General features: G+C 37.5%; 1 protein-coding gene across 3 annotated transcripts in view; it reads right to left on the bottom strand.

Moving 5' to 3' along the window:
• Positions 1-12406, bottom strand: part of CAPS2 (calcyphosine 2) — a 56436-nt gene that overhangs the window by 25322 nt on the left and 18708 nt on the right. For all 3 annotated transcript variants that reach the window (XM_072401382.1, XM_072401380.1, XM_072401381.1), the window contains exons 8-11: positions 11865-11993; positions 9963-10030; positions 8240-8353; positions 5718-5792 (exon numbers count right to left, since the gene is read on the bottom strand). In XM_072401382.1, the coding sequence (XP_072257483.1) occupies positions 5718-5792; positions 8240-8353; positions 9963-10030; positions 11865-11993 (386 nt within the window). The remainder of the gene's footprint in view (positions 1-5717; positions 5793-8239; positions 8354-9962; positions 10031-11864; positions 11994-12406) is intronic.

Here is a 12406-nt window from a genome sequence, read left to right on the forward strand (position 1 = left end):
CCAAGGTAGTCTATCTTTTCCCGTCTTAGATCAATTTAATAAATCAGGCCCTCTGTGTCAACAGCAGGTGGCAGAGGGCTTTTACAAAGGTGCAGTCTCCAGGAGTGTCTGTTCTTCTGCAAAACTGGTGATTGTGAGGATACTGTGCGGCAGACAGCCATATGAATCTCGGATTAATGAGATGATGCCAGCTGACAATATATATATATATTTTTTTTATTTTATTTTTTTAAATGTAAAAAAAAGAAATATTATACTCATAATATTATATTATACTGTAAAAAAATGTTCATGAAAACAATGCACTACTTTTACACATATAAATCCAATGTATTGCATTCAATACAGTTATTTTGTATTGAATGCAATACAAACGGATTTTGAATTTCCCGCCCCGCGGCAATGTACACATGCACCAACGTCACCAGGAACTCCCCCGGTGACTAATTGTGTGCAGAAGACGCGGGAGGAAGAAGAAAGAAGACAGGGATCGCAGCGATGGACAACGCGGGATGCCGGCGGATCAGGTAAGCGCTGTATTTACTATTACTTCCCATAGGTTTACCTACCCTAAATGTTACTCGGGGTTACCGCTTTCAGCAACTTTTTTCTACTAGCCGCTAGGGCGGTTAAACAATGGCAGCACAAGCTGGAGATGGATTGTGGTGGTAATGAGCTCCAGGAAAGACTGGTGATGAATGGAGGTCAGTCTCCCTTTAGGAGGCTGATCAGAAGATTCCTCTGTAGGGCCTCGAGTTTGGGCTTCAGAATACATTGGGGGAGGGGTCTGCAGCCTGGCCGCCCAGTCCACTACTCCACTTGCCAGATCACCTGGCACCTTACAAAATAGCTTGGGGATGCACCCTGGAGAGAGACATTGGGCCTGATTCAATAAAGCTCTCCAAGGCTGGAGAAAATACACTTTCATCAGTGAACCTGGGTAATCCAGCAAGCCTGAAATGGACTTCTTAAAAGACCTTTGCAATTTGTTAGCAAATGTTTTAAATCCTGAACCAGATCCATTCAAGGTTTGCTGGATCACCCAGCTTCACTGATAAAAGTGTATCTTCTCCAGCCTTGGATAGCTTTAATAAATCAGGGCCAATGAATTATGCATGTGTCTATACAATGACAAACTGTTGTTGGCCTCTGCAAAGAATGCTACAAGGACTGCTACAACCCTTTGAGGTTTTAGGCTGAGCCTAGACCAGTGGTAGCAAACCTATGGCACGCGTGCCAGAGGGGGCACTCAGAGGCCTCTCTGTGGACATGCACTTCCCACCTTGCTGGCCTCCCATTGGCTGTGCTATTGTCCCTCTGTCAGCTGCTGCTGCTGTGTATTGAAGCTGATTTGTCTTGATCCAGCATTGAATGGGTAAAAATAGGGGGGGAGAGGGAGGGGTAGGCAGACATGACAAGAAGGGGAGGGGGATCATGTATTGCTCTGTCCTAGTTATGGGAAGTACAGTATGAAAGCTGAAGACACTGAACAGAGCTACACAGCCCAGGGACAAGAGTACCAGTCTGCTTTACCCAGTCACGACCAGGTGAACACAAAGGCCCTGATTTAATAAAGTTCTCCATGGCTGGACAGAATACACTTTCATCAGTGGAGCTGAGTAATTGAGCAAACCTGGAATGGATTTCCTAAAATCAAGCAATTTGTTAGCAAATGTTTTTTCCAATCCTGGACCAGATCCATTACAGGTTTGCTGGATCAACCAGCATCACTGATGAAAGTGTATTCTCTCCAGCCTTGAGGAACTTTATTAAATCAGGGCCAAAGCTTGTGGTAGAAGGTAAGTGTCTGTTAAATGTAATGGGAACCCTGTAACTGTGTGTTGCTGTCCACAGTGCTATAAAAAAGTTGTGTGCAATGTGCTTCTAAGCTATACAATTGGCATGCATTTAGTAAAACTCCCTGCATTCCTGTGAAATATAAAAAATATTTATTATTATTATTATTTTTGCTGTCTGCACCCTACTAGGAAAATATTGATCATTTTTTGTCTTAATGACAATTTCTTAGTTTCCGAAATAAATGAAGGCGGTAAATATGCACTGCAGTAATGACATCTAGCCTAGATGCCTTTAAGAGGGGATTGGACAAATTTCTGGAGGAAAAGCCCATCACGGGTACTAGCCCTGATGGCTTTGTGCTACCGCCTTATTATAGATGTGGACCACTGTGAGATACAGGAGCTTGACTAGATGGGCCATTGGCATGATTCAGTGGGCTCTGCTTATGTTGTCAGTTTATCAGCCTGATCAGGTTGGTGCTCATTGCTGGTGTTGGGCTATGGATTGGTTCTGTTATAGGGAGTGATTGCTGTACATTGCATGAATGACATCCTCACCTATTGGCATCTGTTCTGTGCATCCAGTACACGATTACAATATCATTGCATAGCGGCAGGTTCTGTTTACCTGACATCACATGACCCGTCTAAAGCTCGGTGTGCTGAGATAGGTTGGTGTGCAGGGTTCAGCTCTCTATGGCTTGTATGTGTGCTATATGAGGACAGACATAGCACTCTTTGTACTGGGATTATCAGCGGGAACTTTGTATTGGCTGCTGTTCATAGGAACCAACCTGGGCTCCTGCTAATGGGAAAATAAGAGCTTGTATGGATGATCGAGGTCTGCACACCTCCTGTGTATGGAAAATGTGCGCTACACCTCCACTTCATTTTTACTTAGGCAAATTTCCCATGAAGTAGGTTTTTCAGAGCAGGCCAAAAGCTGGAGGTCAGTGGAACATTGCCCTGTGCGCTAGTGGTCAGAAAATTTAAAAGGAAACCCAGCTCAGAATCACTGCAGTTGATTTGAGAATATAAATGTATTTAGTATTAACTAATAGTGTTATTTTGGTATAGGGATAGATTTGTACTGGGTGTGCTTCATTTTTTTTTTAATTTTGTGATTGTAGACTCCAAGTCTTGAACACCCAAAAATTAGTACAGCAAAAAAATCAAAAAGAGATAGTGGAAGATCATTCCAAGAGGCATGGACAGGGTCATTTGGAGTGATTGAATGCAATGGGAAAGTGTTACGTATTCTGTGTAATAAAAGTGTTGTGTGTCGCACATCAAGTGTCACTGTGCATAGCAAAACATGGTAAGCCCCTCTCTGATGGGGATATTATGAAAACGACCATGTTGTCCGGTTGTAATTCCCTTTTTCATGATTTCTCAAGAGATGCCACTTAGTAGATATAGGTTAGCCAGCAACTGACCACTGACTTACAAAAGGTGGCTTGTTACTTGGAAGAAAGCACAGGTATAAATAATCAGGCAAATAATCTTTGCGTTATGCTATTGGTGGCATCATGAGAGAAGAGCTGGTGAAACTGGTGTCTTTGCCTGAAGGAGCACAAGGGATAGATATCTTTAATGTTGTGATGGAGGCTTTTTTTGTCACAAGACATAAGACCGAAAAAAAAAGTGGTTTCAATTAATAGTGATGGGGCACCTTCTATGGTGGGGGCAACATCTGGTTTCATACAGTTCTTTGTTAAAGAAACAAAACATGAAGTGTTTTATACATCACGAACATCTTTGTGCCAGAGATTTCACAAAAATGGTGAATTACATCATGGCTCATACATGGCTTGTAATTTTTTTTGACAGTTTCAAATGACAGCACAGTTATTCCTGAAAATGAAATCCTTAAAGTGTGGAATTCTCTGCCAAATAATTTTAAGTCATTGAAAGCATCTGGGTTTGCTTTCCTTACTTTGGATCATATTTTGCATGCGAGCAGCTGTTTTCAGCATTGAATTATATCGGTATGAGCCAAGGTTAGACAAATAATCAGCATGCATACAAAAGTCAAAAATCACATTATTTGTTAAAAAGCATGTCAAATGCAAACTTTTACCTAATTAAAAACTTGTTTGTATCATTATAAGCTCTGTTATTGGTATTTTAGGACAAAATATGTTAATGTACGAATTGTTTTTTCCAAACTAAAACCTCAGTATTCAGGTTAAATTGCCGTGTTGGCACCTTGCGATAAATAAGTGGGTTTTGGTTTGCAATTTGGGCACTCGGTCTCTAAAAGGTTCGCCATCACTGGCCTAGACACTCTGTGGATTTTACAGAAAGATTTGTTTTATTTCTTATTTGGATTGATTTTTCTGTTCTCTGTTGAAACTCTCTGTGGGACCACAAAATCTCTTAAAGAGACTACGTTGTCTGGTGCTTTCCTGCCCTCAAGTCACCATCTAAGCTAGCCACCTGGCATGCAGCATACAGATATAATTAGGAAACAGGCAGAAGTAAACGTAATAAATTACCATCTGAAGGTAAATCAAGTTACTAGACCACAGTGCCCAAAAACAACCTGGCAGATCAGGATGCACCAACTTTAACCAGGTAACAACTAAGTGTTCTGATTCACATTTTAGGAAACTGTAAGCATATATTAACTGCTCTAATAAACTTTGTTGATCAATCCAACTAAAAAAAAAATATACACAATTGAGTGCCACTTGTTGGTAAATCAGTGTTCTGCATATTTTGCTTTAAATATATAGGCATCTGAAGCTTCCAGGGGCATTAGATATTTGGTTCTACCAGCTGGGCCTTCTCCACTACTCCTGCTTGCTGTAACATCAGCATGTTCCCTGCACAGCCTCATTAAACTCACTTAGCAGTTGTGGCATGGTGCAGCATCTGGTAATTTATTTAACTTAGTTCAGTTACAGCCCAGATAGCAGCTTAGCCTGTACGAAAGCTCAAAATGAAAAAAAACAAACAAATCAATGCACACTACACATGCCTATAAAGTAAAAAATGTTTAGTGAGGCTGGGTCACTGCTGATGTCACACATTTCTTTCTAAAAAATGTTATATTGATTTTTATTCTTGAGCTTTTAGAAACAATAATTGTGCCCCACGCATCGGTAATGTGTCTCCTGAGTAGACTTTGCTTGATTTATTTTCAGACACCTGAACAACACCCAAGTTCCATACTTTACTATTTCTGTGTACCAGTGTGACAAATACACATGGTTGTGGCACAGACAAGCTACATTTTTACTAAAGAACTTAAAAAACAGTTCTGAGCAACACTGCCCTTTCCTAAGCTTTGAAGAGGATATCATGCCTATAACTGTTCTTTATGCAATAAATTTAGCTCCCCTGTGCTGCAACCCTGCATATTACTGAATTACAAGTCCCAGCTGGACTGGTCTTTGTGGGCAAAATGTATACACATGTTCTGTTCTATAGAGAGGGGAGGGAAAGAACGAGCAAGTGCCACCCAGCTGTGCTCTCTTCCCTTAACTTCCATTTCGGTCATTCATCTTCTGTCGTTCATGGATCTGCCAGAATATCCCCACTCAACTGTTTTCTGTGATCCCAGTAGGAATATTTACCTGCAAATCATATGCTAAGAGACAAAACAGTAAGTGGAAGTCTCTCCAAAATGAGAGAAAATTTCACCTCTGACAAATGGCAATGAAATCAAAATTTCCAATGGGAAGATAAAACCTATACTTCAGTTCTAATCGCAACCTTAAAACCTTTCTTACTTGGTAAAAAAAAATCTTTGGCTGAACTTTTTTTTTAAGAACCTAACAAAAAAAAAATAGATAGTAATCCAAGAATTTAGAACTGACAATGTGACCTCCAAGTTACAATATGGGAATTTCTGCTCGTAAGCTTTGAAAAAAAGTAGTGCATTAATACAGTTTTCCAACAAGGTTTCATTACCTGCATAAAATTCTGGCATCGAAGCATAGCTTGTGTGACAACATGTTTTCCGTTAACGTTGACCTTGTTTTTATCCTGTATATATTAAAAGAGAGTGTTATACATTTTATATTACCTAATTACTTATTCATGGTATTAGATAGAAACACAACAGGAAAATGCAGTGCCAAGCAGAGACCATTTTTGCGATTATTGGTATTTTACTTAAATTATTTATTTAAAGCTGTTGTGGCGCAATATGTGATGGGGTTAGACATAGAGTCCCTGATTCTGCCACTGAAAACAAAACATCTATGTTAATGCTGCTGATTATCTGCGCTAACATTAACTTCAAATGTGTGTTGTAAGACAGGACTATTTTACACTGAAGATGAACATAGGCGTATACCTAAAAGCATGAATAAAATGAGATGTACATGATGAAGCAGCCTTATTTGTACTGTAGAGAAGGTTGTAGTAGGAATAAACACTTGAGTAGGAAGGAATGTGAGAATTCACATAGGTATGAATAAGTCTTATGTGCAATATAAGCCTGTAATTTTCAGGAGAAAAGCTGTTCGGCTCTCGGTAGGTAAGTACAAGACCTTGCAGGCAGCATTAAAGGGTCTGGAAGCATTTTCTTATAGGAAGACTGCACAACAAAGGTACATTTGTCTTTTCATAATGTATTAATGATTTCAACACTGCAGTCATTTGTGATTTTTTATATGTGATTGGGGTGCAACTTTAAATTCATAATATGTGGAAAACGTGGTCCTAGTTGGTTTGCTGTCTTGCTCATAGCTTTACTTTTTAAAAAACAGACTGCATATACTATATTTTCAATAGTTCTTCATGTTTCAAATGAAGATAATACAAACAGGTTTGCCAATTACATCTATGAGTAATAATTACAATTTTATTACAGAAATCCTAAAGCTTTGCTTTAAATGTGAAAACCTGGAGAGACAGATTCAAAATCAAAACAGTTGGGATGTCTAAAAGAAGGGCGAATGCTTCTATTTAGACTTAAAGCCCCAAAAAGAGATTCATTTACATTCATTAGAACATTACATAAAATGTAATTGTTCCTAGTTAATTGTTTCTCTCTTTTTAGTCAATGGATGAGTACAACTTCTCACTGTACTGGTATTTAGATAAGTGAATTTTATATCATGATGTTTCCAAGTTAATCTACTTAGCAACTCTTTGTTCTTCTAATATGGCTTTGAAATGTTATTAATGTAGTCACAACATGAGTCATACAGAGAGAAAATGGTGAGAAAAGGAAGTAAGAAAATGAATCAGGAAACATTGTATGAACAAATGATAAAAGGTTTCTACCTGGTCCTGCTTCTGAAGAATGATGAAATATACTGCCAGAAAGGTAGTAGGAAATATAGATAATAAAAATCAAAGAAAAGAGAACACAGAGAGAACAAGACACAAAGTAAAAGTTAGGTCTAACGCACACAGGTGACTTTAGAGGCTCAGTTGTACTGCTAAAATTGCATAATTAGAAACTAGCAATGGATTGATGACACATGGAACAAATGGCTCTACTAAAATACTGTTGCAGTATGCAGTAATGAATAATTATATGCAACAGTGGCACTATGCAATTAAGTGTGATAAATGCTGCCACTTGCATACTACGTGGAGCTACATTATTTAATGGAGCTACCTAGTGACTTTCTTTTTCACTCTACCATACACCTGCAACTAATAAAGCATCTACATATCAGTTGTTGTATGCAGTCCCTCCATTCTCAGCTGCTGAGGCCTGTACCTTCTTCGGAGAACTTTTCAGGTCTTCTGGTGGGCTCCCTCACTAATCTTCCACTTGGATAGTTACTTATATTAAGTTGGGCGTCACTTGGTAAAATTTACAGGGGTGTCATTCTTTCCATTTCTTTATATATATGTAAGTTTGGAAGCTGATTTGACAAATACAATCCACTAAAGGACTTCAGAGTTTTCACAAAAAATGCATGAATATTCACTTCAGCTATCCAATCATGTGCACAGAAAATTTCTATGTACTCTGTACATGATTGGATCATTGAAGTTAATATGTGCATAATATATTAAGTGAGGATTCTCCACTCTATTTGTGCTACAGTCTTTATCATATTAGTAACTGAATTCCCCCTCACTTCTGGAAGCTGGACCAGATTCATGTGTGATTACACTACAGTCACTTGTCAACTCTTGAGTACACATAAGTGAAATCAATTCAACTAAATATGTGATTATGTAAAGGAATTGTCTGCCCCAGTGATGATTTTGTTAAAATAAATGGGGTGTATAATTACAAGAACAGCTATTTTATTTTTTCCTATCAGGATTAAAAATCACTTTGTAGCAATCAGTTTTTAATTTGACAATAAAAAGTATATTACAGCTGACCAGAGTAAATAAATGAAACCACAGTAATTTCAATGTTCTATGACAATACATGAAAAACATATATAGTGATTGTAAGAATTAATATAGGTCATTTATTCAGAAAAAAACAACTAAAACAAACAGCTATACATTACTTGGTCTCATGTAAGGTTCTGTTCTTGAAGCGGAGAGGGGCAGATGTTACATCTCGCTGAGGATTATTCAGAATGGATGAACTTGCATTTTGCTCTGGGTCACTGATAACAGCCCTATGAACACAACACAGTATGTACTTTCAGCTACAAAAGCAAAATGTAAACGTTGACATTATAATAATGAGAAACAAATGACGCTAAATGTTATTAAACTATTAACTGAATAAATAAACTTGACAAAAGAGACTGCCTGCTGGTCTGAACAATAATTGCTTGCTGATGTCATCACATCATTAATCTTAAAACAGGAGCAATCGTGTTCTAATGTTTCTGTTGCACAACTTTGGGGGGACAGAGAGAAAATGTAGCTGAGATGCTACTATTTTTTTTATTTTATTTTCACATAGAGATGTGAACATTTTTTTACTTATGTTATCTGTCGGTGCAGTCTGCTTTCCAGTCTGTTTTCCTGCTAAATATCTGAAGTAGTCCCAAGAAGAAATTATGAGTGCAGGAAGTCATTGTCCCAATCCCTGTGCACAGCACCCTGCGCTCAGAATGTATTGATGCGGAAAGAGGCGCTGATGTAATTACATCAGCTCCACTCTGAGTCTTTCAGAAACATCCACCTCTGGGAGAATGCTGCATTCACATGGTGCCAGAAAAATGATGTGGTGTTACATTGCTCTTTATTTAGTGGTCTAGTCTTTGTGCATTTGTGGCCCAGTTCTTCAATGAAAAGGTATTAAGACATCTTTCTGTCATTGAAAATGCTAAATCATGCCCTGGTTCCAATTGCTACACAATGTAGAGAATGCAGATGATTAACTTATTAGGATAGAACTTGTTAGAATATGGACAAAAGAATGAGGTATAATAATTCAATGTTGTTCTGCACTGCAGTTTCTTCTATTGATATACTATCCACTAAGAAGTGTGCATAAAAAGGGGTTGGGCCATAGTCAAAGGTTAAATAATGGATTGCTGCACAAATTGCTGTATTCATGGTCTTAGGACTATAACCCATGCCCTGTTTTAGAAGTACTGTTGTAATGTGGTACATATGAGGGAATTATTGATCCCTATTGTTAACAATTGGTACAAAAACTTTCACTGCCTCAGTGTGAGTGTCAATGCCAAAATACAGTGAAGATTGAAGTGTAAATTGTTATACAGCACTACTTATTAGATACCATAGTCATAGACAAAAAATATAAAAGGTTTATAAATGGTTAGACCATGTCACAAATAATCCAGTATAGCTTGATATATGACCTTTTTATTTTTCTTGAAATATCCTTTCTGTTGTTATTACACAATTGTGGAAGTTAGAAAAAATTCTTAGTTAGTATTTTACAGCTTATTGTTATTTCAGCAGGTTTGGTTGACAAAGATGTGTATGGGGAGGAGTAGAAACACCCCCTCTGGCTTTTCACAGAATAAAAGGATCTATTGGCTTTCAAACTATTGCTGCAAGATACCACTAGTCATGTGTGTTTTGTAATATTCTAAAAATAATGAATGATCAGCAGTTGTGAGATAATAAATGCATATTTAATAACTGCCAAAAAAATAGACTAGTATCCCCGATAAAAGGGGTCTACAGAGTGGAGAACTTTTTGATTTGCCATAATTTGGTTTAAATCAAGGATCTATATTAATTATGATAAAAGATGAAATGAGTAAAGGATGACATTTAGTATATTTGCATGTTATTATATACCTAGAGAGTTGGTCTATCATAACTTGCTCTACAACAGCCTGCTTTCTTCTTTGTGCTGCCATATCCTCCTGTAATTATAACCAGGTGAAAAAAAAATCAGTTTAGCTGAAAGTAGGATAATAAACTTGATGTGCATCACAAGACAGTGTTGAGATTTACAAGTGACAAGGGGATTTCATACTGCTATTCTAAGGAAGCTTTTTGATTCCAAGCCCTCTGCCAGACTCCCGTCATGAGCTAAGAATCCAGGCATATCCTAAAGCAGCTGAAATGTCAGCAACATCTCCAATTAAATTCAGAACCATCCAGTACAGAAAAAACAGTAAATCCCTTCAGCACTTGAACATCTACAGTGCATTGCTTAGCAATGCATAAAAGTGCACGCATCCTAAGCAAAGCTAAGCAATGCAGTTTGCTTTTACACCTTGCAGCACTGAGCAAACCCTTTATGAAGTTTGTGTAGCAGAGAAGTTAAACTAGAGGATAAAAAGATTATTCATACTAAAATAATGGCAGGTTAGATATCGTTCAAGATAAAGTCTGCAACGATAACAAAGCTAAATACATGTTGTCAGTCCCTGATTTATAACCATTAAGTGAGTTTCTCCAGCCAGTAAAGGTGACCTCTGGACATTGTATACCAACCAATCAATGCAACCTTGCTGAAAAAAAAGGTTGTACAGTCTTCTATTTACAGTATATCTATAACCGAGGTCTCAGCTTTAAAAATGTATGTCCTTAGAGTATCCCAAAAGCAATTCAAGAAGTAAAAGCTATGGTCATCAGTAAAACTATCCACATGAGTAGTCAAATTATGGCATGGGATCAACTAATAATTGACACTATCACTTAAGACCTTAGCAAGGTTTTGAATGCAGCTGCAACAGATCAGGACCTTAAATGGATTTTACCATTTCTCCATAGAAATGTGTTAATAATGCTTTTTTTCTAAATTTCCCTGGAAAGGTTTAAAAAAAACTACACAAAATCTTGCATAATGGCTTATTTAGATCTATGTGGTAATGTAAGTATGTTACCTTGTTATATGTTGTGCATAAGATACTTTGCATTAAGGCAGCATATGAATCTAATGAGCAGTCTGCAAATTAAAATGCTAAATACAAGCTACAAGACAGGAGTATTGGCTAAGTGCTTTGGGTGCCATCAAAATGAATGGCACTGCAACTAATGCTATGTGTGTTACCACACATTACCAAACCGCACAAATCTAAATGGGCCCTAAATACATGCAATCATTCACCTAAAACCGTGTGATGGAGCAAACAGCTGTCCTTTGGGCCCATTTAGATTTTTTCATTGTGGTAATGCATGTAATATACTTTGCCATGCTGACTGCTTTAAAATAACGCCCTTACATTTGTAGCACACCCCAACACAGTAGTGCATTGTGGTATGTTTAAATAAAAGGGTCTTGTGCTTTTATCAGGGTGTAGTGGCGGTGCATTCATTTTTATTAGGCTGCCTAATGCAACAAACTTTAACACATGCATTAACATCACTGCATAGATCTAAATACGTCTTACTGAATAAGCCTATGTAAATGGCCATACAAAATGACCCTCCATATGTTTTACTTATGCTCATGACCTTGTTTCTACAGTCAATTCACCTGAAATGTCTTCATTATTATTATATATAGAATCAAAGCACAATTAATGTAGGTTTTATAAAAAGTAATCACTTTTTGGCTTTCCTTGCTTTTAATCATTTAAAAACAATGACTTTGTAATACTACTTTATTCTTAGAACTTGCTGGAGGTGATATTGATACAGGGATTTACTATTTAAATACTGCTATTGTCTTCATATCCAGATATGGTTACATGATATATAGCTCCCCAATCGTATTATAATAGTACACACTCTTCTTCTACAACTTACAGCTTCCATTTTCCTGAGGCTATGCTGTGCAGAATACGGTTTACTGGTGTAGCACTGCTGAAGGTAAACTTTATCATCCATCTGTGTTATGATGCCAAAGCCTTGTTCCTCAGGTGGTCCTGCCTGCTGCTGCAGAAGAGAAAAATGAGAGCAAGTAAATTAATTGACTGAAGAATTCTATTTTTTTACATTGCTGGCAATATCTCCTCTACCCACAGTCTACCGGCATTGCTACAGGCAGAATCCATTCAGGGGCTTATAAATGTACAACTCAAAATTTGTTTGTGAAATGAAAATCATATCAAGCAATGTATATCTTGTTTTAGCTGTATTGCACAGTTTGAAGCACTACTGAAGCTTGGTCACACAAAGTTAATTTGTGGGTGTAGGATGACAGACTGCTGATGAAAATAACCAATTTCTTTATGCAGGATGAATCTATTTTAGATCAGTCTCTTCTGAAAAGACAGCCTGAAATTCTGTAAGCATAACATGTTTTAGAAAAGGTAACTGTATACCTAATTCATAGTTACATGGTAGAT

This window comes from Pyxicephalus adspersus, chromosome 2 (assembly GCF_032062135.1).
Source record: "Pyxicephalus adspersus chromosome 2, UCB_Pads_2.0, whole genome shotgun sequence".
NCBI classification, from domain to species: Eukaryota; Metazoa; Chordata; class Amphibia; order Anura; family Pyxicephalidae; genus Pyxicephalus; species Pyxicephalus adspersus.